Here is a 20,167-nt window from a genome sequence, read left to right on the forward strand (position 1 = left end):
CGTCTTTTTGGTTCATTCATCCGTGTTGACAGAGCAGCTATGCAGCATTTAACAAAGACGACTGCAGAGCACGAGTTTCAGCTCATCTCACAGCACATATTTAGTCTGAGAATAAAGAAAAGGCATGTTTGCGTGCGTGAAGAGGATTGACTTTTACACAATGGTAGGTAACGTCAGTCTACTTACGCTGTAATGACGCCTTAAACGCAACTGATGCGGCAGTAAAAATGATGCCTAATGTGTGTATTGTTTTTTTGTTTTTTGTTTTTGCGTTATCATTTTATAGCAAACATATGCAAATATGCGTGCAGTAAATGTTCTACAGAATTGCCCATCACAAACACACACACACACACACACACCATAATCATGCACTGTCAACTGTGCTGTGAGTTGACAGCCGTAACAAAGTCAGTCGGATTCAGATCAAACGGAGCCAGCGCTGCCGTAGCAGAACCGGTGACATCGATTCCCCCTGGTGCTACGCACGTTTTCGTGACCTCAAAACATGACGTGCGCGCGTCAAAAATCCGCGCTCTCCGTTTCCTCCGAAGATCTTTAGGAAAGAGGTCTCACTCTGTCCTTATTTCCTGGAAAATATCCGTAGTATCCCTCATGAATGAACTAGGGAATTCGAATAGTTTATGGAAATGTATTAATAAAGCCAACTATTTTCAGTATTGTTTTCAACTTCAACATTGTAAGTGGCCATTTACTATCTTCAAGAGCAAGAATGAGGGTGTTCTGCAAGCTTAGGGGGGAAATAATAGTATTTGACAAAAGTATAAGCCATATTAAACTATAATTACATTGTCTAACGTTTACTTTGTATAACGTAGAGCAAAAAGTTCCAGTATGAGAAAACCTTATTTAATATTTTTAGGTTTTTTCATTTACTGCTCAAAACAAGCATAGTCTTTATGATGAAAAACTCACAATAATCAATAATTTCTACAGTGGTGACCTCATTTCCTCCAGTTTAACGTCGACGATCTTCGGCCTTCACCTACATAGTGTAATTCGCGACCTTTGCACGAGACTTTACGTAAGAGGAAAGGCTGCACGTGCCACTAAGAAACGTGTTGACCTACATAGACCGACCGAGGCTGCGAGCGGCGGTGCGTCAACGCGGCCGCCATGTTGGTACGGAAAAGCCGCGTTCCCTAACGCGTGTAAATTCCGGTCATCCCCCAAATTAAATCATCTAATATGATGCAGAAAATGTTGTTAAAATAACTTAATGTGGGTTTTAATACCAAAATACCTTCGTATGAAAGTTAACATAAACGTATTATGAGAAAGTTATCATTGCTATGTAAAAATGTCAAAATACATAAAACCCCGATAAGCTAAAAGGGGGCACTGACCAAAATAAATGAGAGTTCTCCCTATCCATGTCACAACCCCGCTACAACATGGCGGCGGCGGAATAGCGTATCATGAGGCGGATGTGGCATCTACGTCTAGATTTCTACAGATGACCTATATATTATATAACCCGATGGTCACGTGGAGACGTTTGGCTCAATAACCCATTAAAAGTCCATCTGGGGAGAAAGTAGAGTGTGCACTTAACCAACCTGGAAACATTTTTAGGTGACAGAAAAGAGGTTTACAGTAAACCTTTAGGGGGATTGTAGGCTACACCATAAACATTTCCAAGTTATCATTCCAATGATCAAAGACAATACAGATTGACGTAAACTACATTTTCTTCAGTGCTGTATTTTTTTGTATTTCATGAAATGATTAAATTGCAATATCACTAAGCGCTATAGTGATTCGTTTTAGAATGCAAAGCATTCTAGCAGATATAAAATATTAGCTGTGCAGCCTTTTTGACATTTTAAACATTGTGAGGTAAAAATAACCTTGTTTGGTCTGCGGGTCTATTTGGTTAACAAGGCAACACGTGTGCAGCCGACTGCTTTGGAGCCTTTTAGTTCCGTTTGTGACCTTTCTGAGTTCGCAATCCCCACCTCCGGATCTCCTGACAGGGACACTAATTATTTATTTATTTATTTATTTTTGGACATAATAATGTCACTTAATGTTCCTGGTGTGAGTTGGGCCATATCCAGAAGCTATTCTAGACGTATTCATTTAATCGTTGACGTGGTGGTAAACTAAGCAAAGAAACATTATTTACTCACCCGTATCTTTTCATTTAAGTCAGTTTGACACCACCTGTTAAATATGGACACTAAAGATTTTATCACGTCACATCCATTTTGTTTTGTTTTGTTTTTTCTAATAACTCCTCTAAATAATCCAGTCTACAGTGTTCCATTGGTCCATGTGTTTAATTACACCAGACTGATATAGATAATGGGGAAAAAATGCTAAATATTTTTGGAAATGTGCAAACAATAACTCAGTGAAGTAGTTGACGAATATAGTTCTTGATAATAATGGGGGCATGACACGACACTCACCTCTGTCTCAGGTACGTTATCTTTCTGCAGTACTAACCTTATTTCTTCATGTTACCTAAAAACCCGGTTTCCTTAATCGGGGTAAGGGATTAAGGGAAACCCGAGTAACACAGCTCGATCTTTGCTGGAAGAAAGTTGAATTCTTGGCCTTTCGCCCACGTAGCCAGGTGTGTAACGGGAATATACACGTGATAGAGGCTTCAGCTGTGACAACAGGGCTGCAGGATGGGGATATCTAAAAATGTCCTTATGTGCAGGATAGAATATTTAAGATCTATTAAATTACTAAATATATGGTTTGGTTTAACAGAAGCGATCAATCAGACTTATGGATAATTGTGTTCACATAACTTTAGCTTTTTACTGAAGACGTCCCATCGGATGAAAAACACTACAGTGTGTTAAGAGCGCCATCTATCGACCTTTTGGATTCACAACAACAAAAGGTGCTGCTTCTACCAAAGGATGAAAACGTCTCTACCTTTGCCCGTGGAAACTGAGGAGCTTCCAGAAATAAAGAGAATGCATTTATATGAATGTTGTGAATATGATTTACTACTGCATATTCGTTTGCTTATTCCCCAATTGAATGCATCAAAATGTCACATGGCATTTCTTATATATACACTGAGCTGGACAAATCTCCCAGAGAATTTATTTGATTAATAAATTATCGGAAAGCAATAAGTTATATGCTGTACACTGATGCAGATTTAACATTGTTATTTAATTCAATTCATTTAATTGGAGTTAGGAACTTTTTGGCCTCCACACTTCATGTGTTTATAGGAGTAAGAACACGCACCTGCCTTTAATCTTCAACAAAACAAACTCAAGACTCTTAAGTTTTACATTTTATTATTTTAAGCATTTTATCAACATAAAAACTCATCATACTCAATATAATAAGCATTTTCCTTCCTTCACTCCATAGACAGTTCCTTCAAGTGTCTACAACAATATGTACACATCATTACACAAACTACCTAACTACATAGTCCTGGCCTGTGAAAGGGCTTTAAAACCTTTTACACATTAATGAGAAAACTGAATTCTTGCTCTAACAGGTGGGGAACGTACGTAACCATTGCAAGAGGTTGAGGCTTCCCAGGCAAAGAAGTCGACCACTTACGTCTAAAACTAAATATTAGATGTGAATGGGGCTGTCATCTGCTTTGATCCTTTACAATTTTCTCTTTCTTTCGGAGTTGTGTAAATGTTTTCTTTACACATAGGATCATGGCAGATGGTGCGACGTTAATCTGACTAACAACATAGAGGGTGAGTCAGGAAGCGGGTTTGGTCCTTGAATAAAGTCAATTGCTGAACTTGAAATGAGAGTAACGTTAATGATATAGTCCTCTAGATCCTTGAACTCCTGAAGTCACAATAATTTAGCTCCTTCTAGTTAAAGTGGCACAGTCATGGATTTCAAGTCATCTTGTATATACATTTATAGAACTGTACAGATGTCAAATGCTGTATTTACCCTGCTTTTGAATTTAACTGCTTTTTGAATTACATAAAAGTATAATAATTTCTCTATAACACAGAACATGGGTTTGCCAAAAAAAAAGCAGTGAGTATCTACTTCATGAAACTGTTTTTGTCACCGTCACACACTTACAGAATAGTTTGTCAAACAGGTCAGAACTGTTTGGCTGTGAATACGGCTAAAAGCCATAAAGCCAAACACTTTCCCCCAGTTGTTTTATTGTGTTCCAGTGATGAGACACAACAAAAAATCCATCACCAAAAATCCCATGTCATGCTTCATTGCTGCCGCTGTACAGTCTTTCAGTAAGGCTGCAGCGCACACAGCCTGTCATTAGCTTGGAGATTACTTTGTCTTTTGTTTAAACCCAGACATTTCTAATTTCGTGATGAAAATAAAATTATCTGACATAATCCAGATTGCTTGAATTATGATATCCTTGGGGTTATCTTGGCTTGTGCTAGGGAATATACATTTCTAACACAGAACCTGTGTTACAAACAGGTGGTGTGGAGTTAAAGAGATGTGCACATTTACTTCAGACTAAGATTTTCCTTATGAGGAGATGAAAAGTCAGCCAATTTTGCCTACTATGCTTCAAATCTGTTATCAAACCGGAGTTATCCAACTATACAGAAGCACAGTTAAAAAAAATGCTTCAGTATCCATTTAAATTGTACAGAAACCAAATAGTATGAAACTCCATAATATATAATATAATATATAATAAATAATGCAAAAAAAAAAGTCAAGCACCTAACTGTGATTTTTTAAAAATTGTTTTTTAGTCTTGATGGTGCTTTCTTTCCAACAGATTTTCAGCAGGACTAACTGGATGAAGAATGTTTAAAAACTGCTAGACCACCTACTTTCCCCATCAATTCCTCAGGAATAGCACCAAAAACAGTTTGTCTTAGTTTAATATAGTGAAGTTCTCAGAATATTTCCTTTCCCTGTATGTTTCCTCGTTCCATCTAACAGATATGCTAAATAAGAAACATCTGTCTCTGCAAACTCATTTTGACAAGTGTAGACATAGAAATGGCAAATTATTCCACTACAGATGTTAGCTCCTGTAAAGGTGGTTCTCTTTTTTAAAGGTAGTTTTAGGTTAAGTGCAGTAAGCAATAGCTACATATGAATGTGTGTTCAGATCACATGGGATGATCAGTTCTTTGGTAACTATTTTTAGTGCTGTCTAGTCACAACTCTTAGCAGACGTGATGGTTACATAATTTCTTTCATTGAGAAGAATAGGCCTCGTATTTAAGGCTTTAAAGGAACAACAACAGCCCATGGAAACTTAATTCAACATGAAGAGACATTTAGGAACATAGAAGACAAAAACACTACGTCTCCAAGATATCACGGAATTAATATATTCTTGTTTAAGTTCAATCTTTACGAACAAACACACACTGTTGCGTTTGCTTTGATGTAACGTTTTTTATGAGCCCACTGTTTTATTAATCAACCTATAATAACCTCTTGTCTAAACTGCCCTTGTTTCATGATTCGTTTATTACTCTATAGCCTAAATATGACTGACACATCAGAGCTTTAGGTTTGCTTAGACACAAGTGATGCTTTCTATCAATTTAAATAAGAATTGTTTTTCCTTTATTCCTTTCTGCTTTTTCCCTGTACCTCAAACACCTTTAGCATGATCATATATTGTAATTAACACCCTTCTAATCATTGCCCAATAACATCTCTAGAGGATTGGCAAAAAAAAAAAAAAAGTCAACTGTTTAAAAGGCACTTTGCAAGTGGTTTCCGTGTAAGGAGGAGGTGGTTGGCCTTTAGACAGATTAGAATTAAAATCAGGGGAAATATCAATTACTACAGAGCTAACCTGAACAAAACAACAGGCTCTTTAAAGGAAGTGACACATTCTGCAGTTTGTCTGGCTATGTGAATAGGCAACACTCCACAGTAACGGATGTCAAGCACTGGGTAAACTGCATTCAGAGGTCTCCAGGCAACAACTTGTTCCTCTGTGTGAGAAAAAAAAAAAAAATTGGTGCTGGAGCAAAGCCACAGGAAGAGTTGCTCCACAGAGCTGACACAAAGTTGCACATTGTTTCACCACCATGAGGGTTTGAGGAGGATTCCAGCATGATTTGTTAGTTTACATCTTACTTAATGTTACCGCTTTTGATATATTTGAGTTAAGTCCTGTATGAGCATTTTCATCACACAAAATTAAAAAAAAAAAAAACTGCCCAGAAAAGTCATATTTCAATACATAAAGAACCAAGACTTACAATGTGCAGCCACACTAGCAGCTCTGTGAGCCTATAAAATGGAGCTTTGACCTAAATGCCAACAGCAGCATGTTAACATTCTCACAATGACATTGCTAACATGGTAAAGTTGAGATGAATCAGTGTTTACCATGTTCACCATGTTAAGATTAGTATGTCAGGATGCCAACCTTTACTTCTTCCTTTACTTTTGTCAATCTTTGTTACATACCATTAGCAGAGTAGCCGGGTACAGCGGAGGCTGAACACGTGTACAAGCATGTTTAGTCATAAACCAAAGCTTTGGATAAAATACTAATATGAAGGCGTTTCATCCTGAGGAGGATATACATTTGCTACTATTATGAAATTATTATTTTTGTTAAATTGGACTAACTTTCTAACTAAAGAAGTTAAAAAACTTGAAATCATGCTGGAACTTTCCTCCTAATAATGAACATGAGACCAGTTGAAGGATTCCTGTTCCTATTCCTAGGGTCACATCTTCCCTATCAGATCTAATTGAACTTTACAAAACTGTCAAAGCAGTGATATGTATTCAAGCCTCATTTGCGCATTTGTCTTCTGGCAGTAAAAAAAAAAAAAAAAAAAAAAAAAATCCTCTCCGGAAGCAATATGCTGCTAAACATGCAGATATGCAGATTTTTAGTGTCCTGCTTAGTGAGCTGGCCTGAGAGCTATGGCTAGAAAGGGCACGTGTACATGATATAAACAGCCGAGGTAATGCGGTAACTCTCCTTAATTTCCGAGCTCTTGGCGTTCTTGCGGAGGTTGAGAAGACCTAATGCTTAAGTTGCGATGAGGGTTAAATTTAAACTGAGAGGCTGACAGGACAGCCTTCAGCACCAGCAGGGCTCCAAGGCCCGACCCTGTGTCCGTAAATGTCAAGTTTTCTTCTCCACACTTTATCCCGCTTTGAACACGTCAGGCTTTCCCTGCCTTCATATATGTGGGGATAGTGCCTCGCTGAGTCAGCCCCTCGAAGCGTTTGTACGTGTAGTTGAGGAACACCCAGTCCTTGGACTTGAAGTCTGGTTCCGTTGAATTGGCTGTTAACAAACAAGGACAAAATGAGTTTGTTTTTCGTGCCACTTGGGGGCGCTATGGCCCACACAATGTAAACGAGAAGCCCCTGTGACTATTTAAAGTGATGATGATATTAAGAAGAATTAGCTTAGACAACAACACTAGAATTGTTGTTACTCTGAACTTAATTAAGTGATCAAATGTTGGCTCAATACCGTTGCTTCTGTTGAAAATCTATGTTTATTTATTGATCATATCCCAGTGTGGCTTGTTGAGTTCTAGTCAAATGTTTCCCCAAAAGGCTGCTGTTCAGATTAATGAACTGTCTCGTAGTGCAACTAGCAGAATACTCCACAAAACAAACCTGGCTGGAGGATGTCTGATTCAGGGAAATCATCAAAGTTTGAGGTGTCATCAATGCTCTTGATTTCAATAGAGATAGCTGCTGGCCGCTCCCTGTGAAGTCAGGACGGAGGGGAATCATTGTCTGACTAAGGCAGGAGAAAGTCAGCGGTTTTGCAAATAGAAGAAAAAAAAAATGAATAAAAAGCTTCCCCGTACCTGATGTGCTCCCAGTCCACCGACTCAAAGAACGGATGACTTTTGATCTCCTCGACACTCACAGCTCCAATCCTGTTCTCAGCATCAGTGCAATACCTGAAGCACACAAACAGCAGCAGCCTTTAAATGCACGTTCATGTGAAAGAAAAAGAAATCTACTCAAAAAGTCACAGGAAACATTAACATTTGTGGCAGTTCATGTGAATTCATCCATTATCAGTAACCACTTATCCTGTGTGGGGTCGTGGGGGGGGCTAGAGCCTAACCAAGCGGTCATTGGGTGAGAGGTGGTCTGTCTCAGCGTTCAAGCATTCACCTACACTCACAAACAAATTTCTGAAACACCTACAAACTTTGGTATTTTTATTATCTTTCCATGGATTTATTCAATCAAATGGCTGTAAATGAATCACAAAACACAAAAAGCGAACATTATATAAAATATAATATAACATAAAAGTATTCCAGCAGCTACTTTCTTCTCCAGATAACTCTAACAAAACCGGGTAGAATGATTGGCGTTATTGTCTGGCTTCCAAATGAAGTTGTCCTCAGTCAGTCCTGGCCCAGTATGGACTGGTTTACATGCTGTTAGAGGATGCCTTGCATATGATGCAAAGCACCCACTCTGACTGTCAAAGCATCCCCTGATCATTATGTTTCCCCCTCCATGCCTCACTGATGTTGTTAGGCAGGCATCTATCATCTTTTAATGCAGCTCTGCATCTGACACATGTTCTTCGCTTGGATCCAACACCTCAAAACTTTGGCTCATCAGTCCACAAGACTTTGTTCCAGTCATCTAAAGTCCACTGTTTGTGAATCTTGACCTACTTAAATCTTTTCTTCTAAATTACCAACCTTTGCAATTTACACCTTTGCACAAGATGTGCACCTTCCATTGCATCTTCTGTCCTAAGTGCATCGAGTAGCCTGCCTCTGGAGACTTAAGTGTACATCTTTTTTTTTTTTTAATCTTTAGTTCTGGGCTACAGTAGATTTTGTAGAGAATAGCCTTCAAATCTACAGTAGTATCAAATGACGAGTTTCTAAGTCATGCTATTTTGGTTTGGAATGGACATACATGAATGATTTAAGACATCTGCACTTCAACTTTTGGAAAAACTCAGTAGAATGCCACGGATTTGTCAGCTATTGCAAAAAGTAACATATCCAAATTTGATATGGCCGATATTCTCTGCTCAAATATGCATGAAAATTAATTGTTTTTCATTTTGCCATTGAACAAAACCAATAAAAAAAAAAAAAAAATTAGAAATGCAAAGATGTGCAGGTGATTTAAAATTTTTTTCATGCCAGTTTAAAGAGCTTCAAATACCTTAATATCAGGTCTTTGGCCCTCTCTGAAATGGGGACTTCAGGTGGGAAGACCAGGGTTTCCTTCCAGTTCATCACTTTCCTGTACGTCTCCTGTGGTGTCTCAGAGCAGAAGGGTGGATAACCTGAGCAGACCCATTGAGAATTTAGAAAAAGCTTGTGGTAGTGCAATACTAAAATCAATGAAGATAAAGCGGCATCAAGCGTTGGGATAGCGTTGGTGGCCTTAAAGCGTGAAGGAACAAACTGCCTCAGAGACATGTTTAAAATGTATGTAAGAATGACCACAGAGCTCGTTGATGGCAAATTAGAGAATTTTTACACTTTAAGTCGTTGCCTGTCTTTGGATCTTTGTCGCTTTAGGTCAACTGCATGCTTACCGATTAGCATTTCATACATGATGACACCCAGAGACCACCAGTCACACAGCTTGTTGTATCCCGTCTGCATGAAGACTTCTGGAGCAATGTAATCGGGTGTTCCCACAGTGGAATAAGCCTAAGAGTCACAAAAAAGAAGGGTTCTCAGTAGAACAAGCTTAATTTCCATTTTCCCCATGTAACATACAATTGTTCAGTGGAGTATTGTTACAGCAACTGATTCAAGAAACAATTTCTTAGCTTATTCAACTATTTGATAGGCCTGTGTCGTTTCCTAAAAAACGATTACAAACACATCAGCCATCAGCATCACTCCACTGAGTGATGGGTTTCTTCATTCCAAAATGCTTGGTCAACAAATGTTTAAACACGTTGCCCTAAATGCTCTAAACCTTGCCTAAACCTTACCAGCTGCCTCCGGTTCTTCTTCCAAGTTTCTGCTTTCCTCTTGGAGTTCATATTTTGAAAGGCTGCAGCATGTAAGGAAGGAATTATTAGTTACAGAATGTTTTTCAAAGAAGACCAAATAAATAACTTTATTTAAAAAAAAAAATTCACATAAGTTACTACTTATTATAATAATCTGCACCTGGATCTGGTTTTATTTCACTTTTATTGGTCAAATTATATTTTTAACTCACAGAAATCACTGGGTGGGTTGTGCGTCAGGTTCCTGTAAAACTCTGTTCGATGAGCTTTTTTCAGTCCCGTACACAGGCCAAAATCTGACAGTTTAACGTGTCCCTGTGGACAAAGAGACATTTGATAAATCATCTGCAAAAAGCACCACACAATGTATGTTTTACCAAACGTCAGGAACCATCCATGAGATAAAGTTTTGTGTTTTTGTGGCAGAAGGTAAAAGGTATCACAGTAACAGAAATATACATTTGCATGCGTGGTCGCACCCTGGAGTCCAGCAGCAGGTTATCTGGTTTAATGTCTCTGTGGATGAAGCCCAGCTGGTGGATGGAGTCAATGGCCAAGACTGTCTCTGCGATGTAAAACTGGGTGGCCTCTTCAGATAGAGTGTCCTTCTTCATCAGCAGTGTCATCATGTCACCTAGCAACAAGCGCAAAAGTCAAAAGAACTACAGATACACAGAAGAACTACAGATACACAGAAGGTTTCTCCTGTTGGTTAGTTTGGAATAAAAAGAAGGATCAGGGTAGTTAGCATGAGCCATCGTGGGAGTTAATCAACAAAAAAAGAACCCCGACTAAAATCAAAAGACTATAATCCGCATTGACAGACTGACAAATGGCCATCAAAGATAAATAAATATTATTATTGCGTTTCCATATTCGGAGGACTCATTAATCTTAATGTTTTAATGCAAACCTCCAGGCAGGAACTCCATGATGAGGTACAGGTTCCTCTTGTCCTGAAAGCTGTAGAACATCTTGACCACCCAGGCACCATCTGCCTCCACCAGAATATCTCTCTCTGCCCGAATGTGAGCAACCTGCAAGGAGACCGCCGACAACCCGTGACACTTCGAACATACAACACCCTGACTGCTGCAGTGTGGCTTAACATTCTTGAGAACCTTACCTGCTCCTTTTCTAGCATATCTGCTTTTCTTAAAATCTTCATGGCATAAATGTGCCCTGTGTCTTTTTTCTGCACCAATCGCACCTGGAGGATTGAGATCACAGTTACAAACAAATGTTCTTGCATAAAGGCAGCAGGTTATGCAGTTTTACCACATCAAAAGACAAAAAAACATAGCAAAAGTTCACATTGAGGTTAAAGTGCACAGAAGACCCACTGAAAGCACACACATTGCTCCTGGCCTGGCCTTGACTTTCTCTTGCAACATTTCAAGCAATCAAAGTTTAAGTTAAAGTTCCCAATCTTTTTTTTTTTTTTTATGTACCTCTCCAAATGCACCTCGTCCAATAACTTTAAGGGACTCAAAATCGTCCAAGCCCAGTCTCGTTCTCTTTAGTCGCAAAAACTCCGTCTCCTTACGAGCATGTTGCGAGCGCCGCATTACTTTCTGCAGACCACATGATTTGAAAAGGTTAATAAAAAGAGGCCCACGAAAAAACATTTGGATTCTGTTGAATTGAGAAAACGCGGCACACTGTACCTCCTCGTCTGGCAAACCCTCTTCCTCCATAGCCTTCTCCAGCTTTTTCTGCCTACAATTTAAGAAAGATAACATATAGGTTATATACCTCCTGTGCCACAGTCACCAACAGTCCAGTTATTGTATCCCATTTGTATTTCCATATTAAGAACCTATTCACATTATCTTACAACAGCTACAGTACGTGCTTCAAATAGGCTACTGAAGACCTTGATTCTGAACTATAGTTTGATTTATTGACCATGGTGTGAACATTCAAACTGGGAGATTCGGAAACTGATAAAGGGTCAACTGGTGGTTTTACTAATGAAGAGGTCTCACTTTGTTTTATGAGTTTTGGGGACCACAGAGACACTTGTTCAAACTTGGTTATTCAGGGTTGTTACAGAATGATATCGCTTATCACAGGTATAAAATCTTTGGCACAGACCCCAATTGTCTGTTGAGGCGTATTTCTCCACCAATGAGCAGAGAGCTCACACCATTCATCCTGTGATCAGTTTAAATCCGCGAAATGTGACTGGCAGCTGATCTGAGCGTGTGTTTGACATTTTACGCAGCAAATAAGGGGTCTACAGGTCCAGTAGAGCGAGAGGAAATAGCCCTGTGAGTATTTGATTGCGGATATCATCGGTCCTCAGACAGATTAAAACACTTGCGTGGGAAATACTATGAGTGATAAATTGTGGAGCAGAAACATACGAAAAGTGATTAGGTGGCCTAAACTGTTACAGCTCTTGAAAATGAATCCCCTCACAGTTTATCCATGGGTGTAAACACCGAGTCAAGTGTCTTTTACAGGCACCAAAACCATGTTACCTGCATTGCAGATCAACCGTCAGTTAAGGTGAAACCACAAGAGGTGGGTAATGAGATGCTTTTGTTGTGTTACCTTTTACGGCAGCGGATCGAGTGACACTTAAACAACAGCTACATTTACATACAAGGAGAAAATGAAGGAACTGGTTGGCACTATGTTAAATCTTGAACGTGTATTGCATGAGGTGACTGAAACTATTCGAACATTCATTGAGTAAATAAAGTGAAGTCTCTTTTTTTCAATAGACACATTGGACAGGCGAGTTCCTCCAAATCAATAGGCAATGTAGGGTATGAAATATCGGATTTCATTTTACCTCATCTCACGCTCCTCGTGCTGGGTAAGCAGAGTGCTGTAGAAGTTTTCTAGTGTCAGCTTGGCTACGGTCACCCTCTCTCGGGTGTGGTTGCTCATGGGAAGGGCAGCTGCAGTCCCTCCCGTCATGGCCATACTATCCTGTAAGAAAAAAATAAATAAAAATAATAAATAAAATGATGAAGAACCCTGAGAAAAGTGCAGTGATGTGCTGATAAAGATCTCCAGCTCTTTCAGATGTTCATTTTTTTATTTGGTTAAAATCTTACTTCACTGTAGACCAGGGTGCAATGTGTGTCTCCAGTTTCTATCATCTGTCCTTTCGGGTGAACCAGAGACTGGGTCATTTTATTTTTCATTTGATGCTGTATTACTCTCTGGTAACAGACTTCACGATAACTTCATGGAGCAATAACAACGTGGAGCCATGCTACTAGCGTTCACCCTGCTTTCCCTAATGAGAACCTTACACTCCTGAGTCCTTCAACAACTTTAACAGCACAAGCTGCAACCTGCCAGTCAACTTTACACTGTGTGAATGTGGCAAATTATGTCTGTTGTTAATAAAGTAGAAATATTTTTGTCGATCATTTTGTATTGATTATTGCCATTTGTGGTTTAAATAGAACAGAAAGGCGTGTAATAAACACACACACAGTGTTAAACCGGTCCCCTCTGAAAGACCAAACTCTGCTGCTGTTAAAAGAAGCTTCAAACCTAAAAACTCCAAAAAGTTTGGTATATTAGCATCTTGATCAGATGGCTGAAAATCTTACGACTGTTAAAACTTCAATATGAAGTAGGTTATTTTACTATGAAAACCCATCCAAACCACAGGTTTCTCTGCACCTGTCGGTGCATCTGTGCATAAAGTAACAATGAAAAAAGAAACGGCAAATAATTCAGCAAATTGTGTTAAATAATATGCATTTTCTTTTTCTGTTAAAACTGTTAATGTAGGCTCTGTTTATTTATGATGTAATCAAAGGTTGGAATAAAACTCCTGCTATGGCTCTTATTATTAATTGTTCAGGCCCCTTACTCTCATTTATGGCATATCAAGGTTTAAAGCTGCCAACCCTAATTTTCAGGTTGTTCAGTATTTGGATCAATTAGCTTGGTAAATATAAGCTGTAAAAGCAGACTACAGATGGTATATTAATGTTTTAGATAGACTTTCAATCAAAATGTTATTATTTCTGCTATTTTATTTATTTTTGTTCATCTCATTCTCTGGGTTTATCATAACTTGTGATGAGTATTTATTTACCATTACTCAAACAAAAATACAGGTATAGCATTGAATATTTATATAGTTCTTTTGGTCTTCTAATATAAAAGTTCATATCTTAAGCTAAATTAAGTAACTCATTTAATAAGGAAATCCCCACAAGAAAAACACTTTTCTGTGACCTTGATAGCATTGGACAACTCATTCTACCAGCTGAGCCACAGTTTCCCCAACTTTTAACATTTTAAAATACTAAATTTATACAGTACAGATTATCATTATAATCCTCATCCATCAATGTAGTGTTTTGTCTAAGAAAGCTTGGCTATTGAGCAAGTAAGAGATCTCAGCTACTTCCCCAAAGGTCAAATGCTTTGAAGGGTGGAAAGGCTTAATGTCAAGCCCTGCTCTGTAATATTCAGTGTCAAAGTGTGGGAATCAACAATCTTACTGTGGAACACACCATTGTGTTGCTTCCTTTCAAAGAGGTACTAGAAGGGCACTTGCATATTCGGGGACTCAAAATCGAACCAGGAGTCGGTAAAATGATCGTGACTTTGAGTAACTTATAAGAGTCAAAGCCCGAAAAAGCACCTTCATACTGCCACGTGATGAAACCTTTTATTAGAACCTCAGTGTGTGTAAAATCCAGTTTTTTTCCAGACATTGACGAGCCAGGCAGCGTAAAGGGTAATGATTGGAAGATACCCATTTTTAAACTCTTAATAAGCTCGGGAAAAAACCCATAATCCCACTATGACATGAGGTATCCCTCTCAGATCCTTGGTGTAAAAATATTTATGTGACCCCAGAAAAGGGTCAGGGAATCATGTGCTGGATGCTTCGTGGCCTGTCTCCGATACTTCAGAATTATCCACTCCAGAGATCATTGTATGACGAATACTGAACATTTATTAAATTCCACATTTCTCCACTCAGCCTATAACGAAGCAATTCTACAGTACACATTTACAATAGTAATTTCACAAACAGGTTCACAAATCAACTCCACCGAACAAGGTAAGAAACCGTGCACTGAACGTTTCACTTCTACCTTGTAGTCCATTCTGTCAATACCTGCACCTTGAATCTCCTATAGCTGAGTCAATTCTTTCCAAAGGCTGAGCTCAACTACATATCTTGTCAAACTTTCTATATACATTGGTTCTATGACAACTAGTTAAACAAACTTCAAAGGCACATATATGACATCATTAATGACATCATCAGTACAAACAGAGGAAACCCTGGCTGGGTCGCACATATACTATCAATGTTATAAGTCATATATCAATACTGTAAGCAATATTATCAACTGATCAATCCTCAGTCCTCTTTCACAGGTAATCTTTTAGTATTTTCTCTATGGGATATATATTGGCATCTTTAATTTGATGTGCAGCCCCAATGTGGGTGATTTAAAAACTGCAGAGAGCAAAAGAAACACTCATATGCTAGAGAGGGAGATGCCACAAGTGCTTCCAATCGTTTTTTAATTTAAGACAAAAATAAATAATGCCTATATCAAGTTGAATAAATTGTGATGAAGGGAGATTTAACTGCCGCTCATTTTAACTGCAGAATTGAATGAACACATTTTTAGTACATTATGCAATAGAGTGAGAGAGGAAGAGGGTGGATGTGTAAACGATTAAAACATTTCAGCAGTAGACCATCAGAAATGCATGAATGGGCTTGATTACTTCAAGTCAAGATAAAACAACCCTGCAGCTCAAAGATAGGACCCATGTTTTGTCTGGGTCACTAGTCATTTTCCTGTCCCGGCCCCAACAATCCCACAACAACAAGACACTTCCTGGATTCTGAGAAAAATCCCTGAATCACCGCTGCAAAATGCCTACTGCTTGTCGTCCATACTGGGAGGTAAAACAGGGCCACCTGCAAACTAGGGTTACTGAGTTCTGTACAGGGTTATCTGAGCACAACAAAACATTTATCAGAGTCAGCTCAACCAGGTACCACACTTTGATGGAGGTGCGCTATTCAGCGGGAGACTAAAGTATGTTTTGAATTGAAAAACTAAATTAAAAAAGTAGGTTGCTCCATCATAGACACACTTGATCATTTTAGGTCATCAAATAGAGTTGCACAGATATTTGGACATTTAGCCCCAACATTATTTTTGTTTTGTCTAAAATTAATGAAAATGCCTAATGACATCCAATGACGTGTTTTTTTGGAATGACGTGGTTTTAACATAGCTTTTCAGTTCCTAGACTTGGCATTCAAGTTGTGTTTTTTTAATACTCTTTGTAATTCTTAATCATATTATACCGTGTCCTCATCCTTTCTTCATCCTTAAGTGTTTCAATCACCTCCTGAATCTGCTCCTGACTGCGTTGATCCAGGACTTGGTTCTCACGCTCCCTCACTCTGCATTTCTCTTCCAGGTGATCCTGCCTTGAAATCTTCTGGAGGAGATCCTTAACCTTCTCCACCACCACATTATTTTGCTGACTCAGGGATGTTGTTTCAGCTTTATTTCTCTTGAATTAAATGCTCCTATTCAGTTTGATCTTTAAATTTCAAGTGAATGTCCCAGATTCTTTCGTGGAGATTCTGGTTTCCTTTGATTAAATTTTTCTCCTCTTGAACAGACTTAATATTTTCCTCCATGGCAATTTGCTTCTGGAGGTTTATGTGCAAGTCTTGCACTTTCTTGTCAAGGAATTTCAGTTCCTAGCTTTTTATCTGTCTATTTTAGGTCTTTACATTTATGCTGCAAGTCTTGAAAATGTGCAAGCTTGGCACTGAATTCATTGATTTGGAGATTTAAGATGTCATTCTCTTGTTTAATGGCTTTTGCTTCCTCATTTACCATTGAAGACTTCCTGAGAAGAACCTTCTTTCCTTTTGTCTGGTTGTCCAGTGGGGCATTGCTGCCTAGAGTAAACTTGTGGGGAAGGATGAGTTTACGCTGAAACATTTTGTCTGTAGCTGTTTTCGGTCTATGTAATACGGTATAAAAAATGGTTAACACCGAAAGCTGTTTTAGAAACACTCAAGGAACACAATGAAATAGTGGTTCCAATCAAATGATTTTCAAAACTGAAAAGTGTCTAACCAGTAGCAGCATAGTGAGTCTGCTATAGCCCACGATGTGCTGGGCCAAAACATTGAGAGATCTGTTTTTTTTGTTTTGTTTTTTTAAGTTGTTCTGTTTTGTCTTCTTAAAAAAAAAAAAAAACTCTATCCACAATGGGTTTTGTGCTAAAATGTTGTCTCACTAAAATGGAAATTCAAGCATCATTCAAACAGAAGGTACTGCAACACAGCTCAGCCCGACAAGCATTACATTTAGCTTCAACTGATGGGACTCACTTTGGCTTGAAGGTCCCCTAAATCTACCGAACAGCTAAACAAACATGCCTATGCCACTCAGATCCTTATAAGGAAGAGATTAATAAAAGGCACTGTTTAGTGACTAAAGCATGGAACTTATAACTGATGCCTTAGGCCAAGTCTGATCATCATCATCACTAGGCTAGAATTGGTAAATGGTAAGTGAAAATAAAGCATCATTTACGGTACTAAAACTGTCAATTCCATCAATCTTACACAAAATACACATCTGCTGCCAGCCCGAAATCAACAGAAGTGAAATGTGAAAGGGTATTGGTGCTTTAGCATGGATCAAAACAGCTAAATATCCCAGAAGAAAGGGAGTATCTACTTACAGATTCAATATCTGACTTGGCAGAGAGACTCATAAATGCTTTGGGTATTTTTTTGATATGAAATATATTCTGGGGAGGAGACTTTTCCCCAGATGGTGTGTTTCTCAGTTTAGCTTGAAATCATTCAGTTTATGTGTGTGAAAAGACAGAGACACACTCCACCCTTCAAGTACTGTAAATGACTGGACAGAAAACCCTTTCCGTTCTGAATCAAAGGGCTCAGTCATGACACCAGAGAGGAATCAAGCAGGCATGCGCGCGCACACACACACACGCACACACATAGACACACAGACACACAGACACAAACAGAAGGTCTGTTCAAAAATCTAATATAATGGCTAATATTTCTATTTATGGCTTAACAGCCTATATAGTATTGGATATTGGAATCTCTAACATTCTTTGGAAAAGTGGGAAGTAACAGCATATGTTTTATAAGGCTTCCACCAATTGTGCACATTTTTTTTCCTATGACAAAATATTCAGAATATATCCATATTCATAGTTAACCTATACAAGTGTATTGTTTTCCAGTGTATTTAGGCTACTTAAGACAATATGCTTCTAGTATAATAGAACAATCAACTACAACTACAACAATGTTATGGAGGACAGAGGCCAGCATCCCCACTCTGTGCAGTCTGCAGCTACGCAGCCCAATACTGTGTGCAGAGGTGGTGGAAGTACACAAACAAAGTAAAAAAACTTTTCATCTAAAAAAACAAAATTCCACTCCAAACCTTATACCCAAGTAAAAGTACTCCCCCAGGACAGCAACGTATTTGAAACAATAGGGATTACGGTCATTAGGGCAAAGCATTTAAAGTAATTAATAATACAAGAGTGTCAGAGATCACTGTTGCGAAAGGTGGAGCTGATTTTAACCACTTTACATGCTCACATGTCTGCTCGTACATTAGGATTTATAAGTTCCTAATATTTTTACTAAAGAAAAAAACTAATCCTTATTTTAAAACCACCAGGTGGTGTTATTGTTGTGGCCGACTGGTGCTTACAGTAGCCTTAATCGGGTTTCTCTTAAAGATTACGACCACATGAAATAAATTCCCTTCTAATTAAATAGTAGAACACTGTTAACTTTTATATGTTTCTTGTCGCTGTCACATTTTTAAATTAGTGCACCGATGACACTTCATTCACCTGCTGACATGTTTTACCTGCCTGGAGCATATAAGGAGCTTTGTGCACCATTTGGTGGCCCCCCTCCCCTTCCCACCTCTATGACCTTCCACCCTTAGTCCGCCACTGCTGCACTGCACATAATGGCAAGATAGACGCTGGATCATATGAACTACTGAGATACAAATAAGTTGAGATAGCTTGAGCTATTTATTGCACATTTTCGGACGGGTTCGGGTCGGCTAACGCTAACGACTTGCTAACTATTTGTCACATGTAGCTATTCCCAATCACGTCTCCATCTGGCAGGTTCCATAATAGCGCTAAATTAAAAGCGGATAGCATAAAAACAAACACCCTTTTGTTGTAAGTGTTTTCCCACCTACCTCCGTGTCCTGCTCCAGAGTCGATTTTTGGCTGACCGCCAGCCCACGTTCCAGTTGAAAGAAATTTCAGTGGGTTATTTCGTATTTTTCTGCCTAATATGTAGGCAGATGAAGGCTAGATGCTCCAGTTATTGGCTGCCCTTTAGAGAAAGATCAACGCCAAATCATAACAGAAACCCTATGACGCTGATGGCGAGCTAACCTGAAATATTATGAAAATATTTTTGCGATCTTCATTTATACCTCTTAATCTCTACATTCAGCTCTTCCTTTTCTTTATGGCTATAAAAAAAAAAAAAAACGAAATAAGTAGCGCTGCTTCCTGGGACCGCTGGGCTCATCAGATGCTCTGACAAACGCAACGGTGTAGCACCTGATTGACGTCAGAAGGAACCAATCAGCAATAAATGAAAGAACCCCGTGGTTTGATTTACAAATCAGATGTGGCAAATACATCAGAATGACATGCGCATTAGCCAATGAGAAGACTCACCCGCCCCTCAAGGTTTGCGTTTCAGGACGCAGGTTCATCTGGTTAGCAAGCCCTTGCAGCTAGGAAAGAAAACGCTCGTGCAATAGTAGTTGTAGGATTTGTCACATCATTTTAAGGATTATACTTCTGTGCAAAGTCTTACTAAAATTAACTCGTAGCACTAATAGTGTTGTTGTAGCATTTAAAAAAAAAACGTATATACATGACCATTAATGAAAATATGTTGGTGCTTCACGTGTAAATAAATAAATAAATGCAAAGGCTGAATGAACTTATGTAACTAATGAACTAATGTACCTAAGGTCGATCAAGGGTCACATTGTGATGAACAAACAAATGAATGTTAAAAAGTCACTATTTTATAGGATGAATAAAAACAATCCAATGGACATTTTATTGAACTAGTTTAGCAGTGTTGCAATATATGAGATAAAAACACCATAAAATATGATAACAATAAAGTGCTGCTTGTTTGGCCAAAGT

At 38.6% G+C, this 20,167-nt stretch overlaps 1 protein-coding gene across 2 annotated transcripts; it reads right to left on the reverse strand.

The window, feature by feature from the left end:
* Positions 1 to 3,276: 3,276 nt before the first annotated feature.
* LOC137106392 (serine/threonine-protein kinase 38-like) lies at positions 3,277 to 19,552 on the reverse strand. 2 transcript variants are annotated; one of them, XM_067489591.1, is made up of 14 exons: positions 19,192 to 19,552; positions 12,735 to 12,874; positions 11,599 to 11,650; positions 11,383 to 11,505; positions 11,058 to 11,141; positions 10,845 to 10,968; positions 10,411 to 10,565; positions 10,144 to 10,246; positions 9,911 to 9,972; positions 9,503 to 9,620; positions 9,124 to 9,247; positions 7,785 to 7,880; positions 7,588 to 7,679; positions 3,277 to 7,246 (listed from the first exon to the last, which is right to left on the reverse strand). In XM_067489591.1, the coding sequence occupies exons 2-14, from the start codon at positions 12,866 to 12,868 to the stop codon at positions 7,122 to 7,124; spliced, it is 1,392 nt and encodes a 463-aa protein (XP_067345692.1). In that variant the 5' UTR covers positions 12,869 to 12,874; positions 19,192 to 19,552; the 3' UTR covers positions 3,277 to 7,121. The 2 variants fall into 2 exon arrangements, with proteins under 2 accessions (XP_067345692.1, XP_067345691.1); XM_067489590.1 differs by lacking the exon at positions 19,192 to 19,552 and adding an exon at positions 13,003 to 13,139.
* Between the last annotated feature and the right edge of the window lie 615 nt (positions 19,553 to 20,167).

This window comes from Channa argus, chromosome 21, assembly GCF_033026475.1.
Source record: "Channa argus isolate prfri chromosome 21, Channa argus male v1.0, whole genome shotgun sequence".
Taxonomy (NCBI): domain Eukaryota; kingdom Metazoa; phylum Chordata; class Actinopteri; order Anabantiformes; family Channidae; genus Channa; species Channa argus.

Bases quoted from the DNA above. Each gene is read 5' to 3' on its own strand.
- LOC137106392 (XM_067489590.1), bottom strand. From the start codon at position 13,092: ATGAAAAATAAAATGACCCAGTCTCTGGTTCACCCGAAAGGACAGATG. The intron at 10,566-10,844 runs GTTTGCATTAAA...GCTTGTTGCTAG, and splicing joins CATGGAGTTCCTGCCTGGAG to GTGACATGATGACACTGCTG. The intron at 9,973-10,143 runs GTGAGTTAAAAA...TACATGCTGCAG, and splicing joins CAACCCACCCAGTGATTTCT to CCTTTCAAAATATGAACTCC.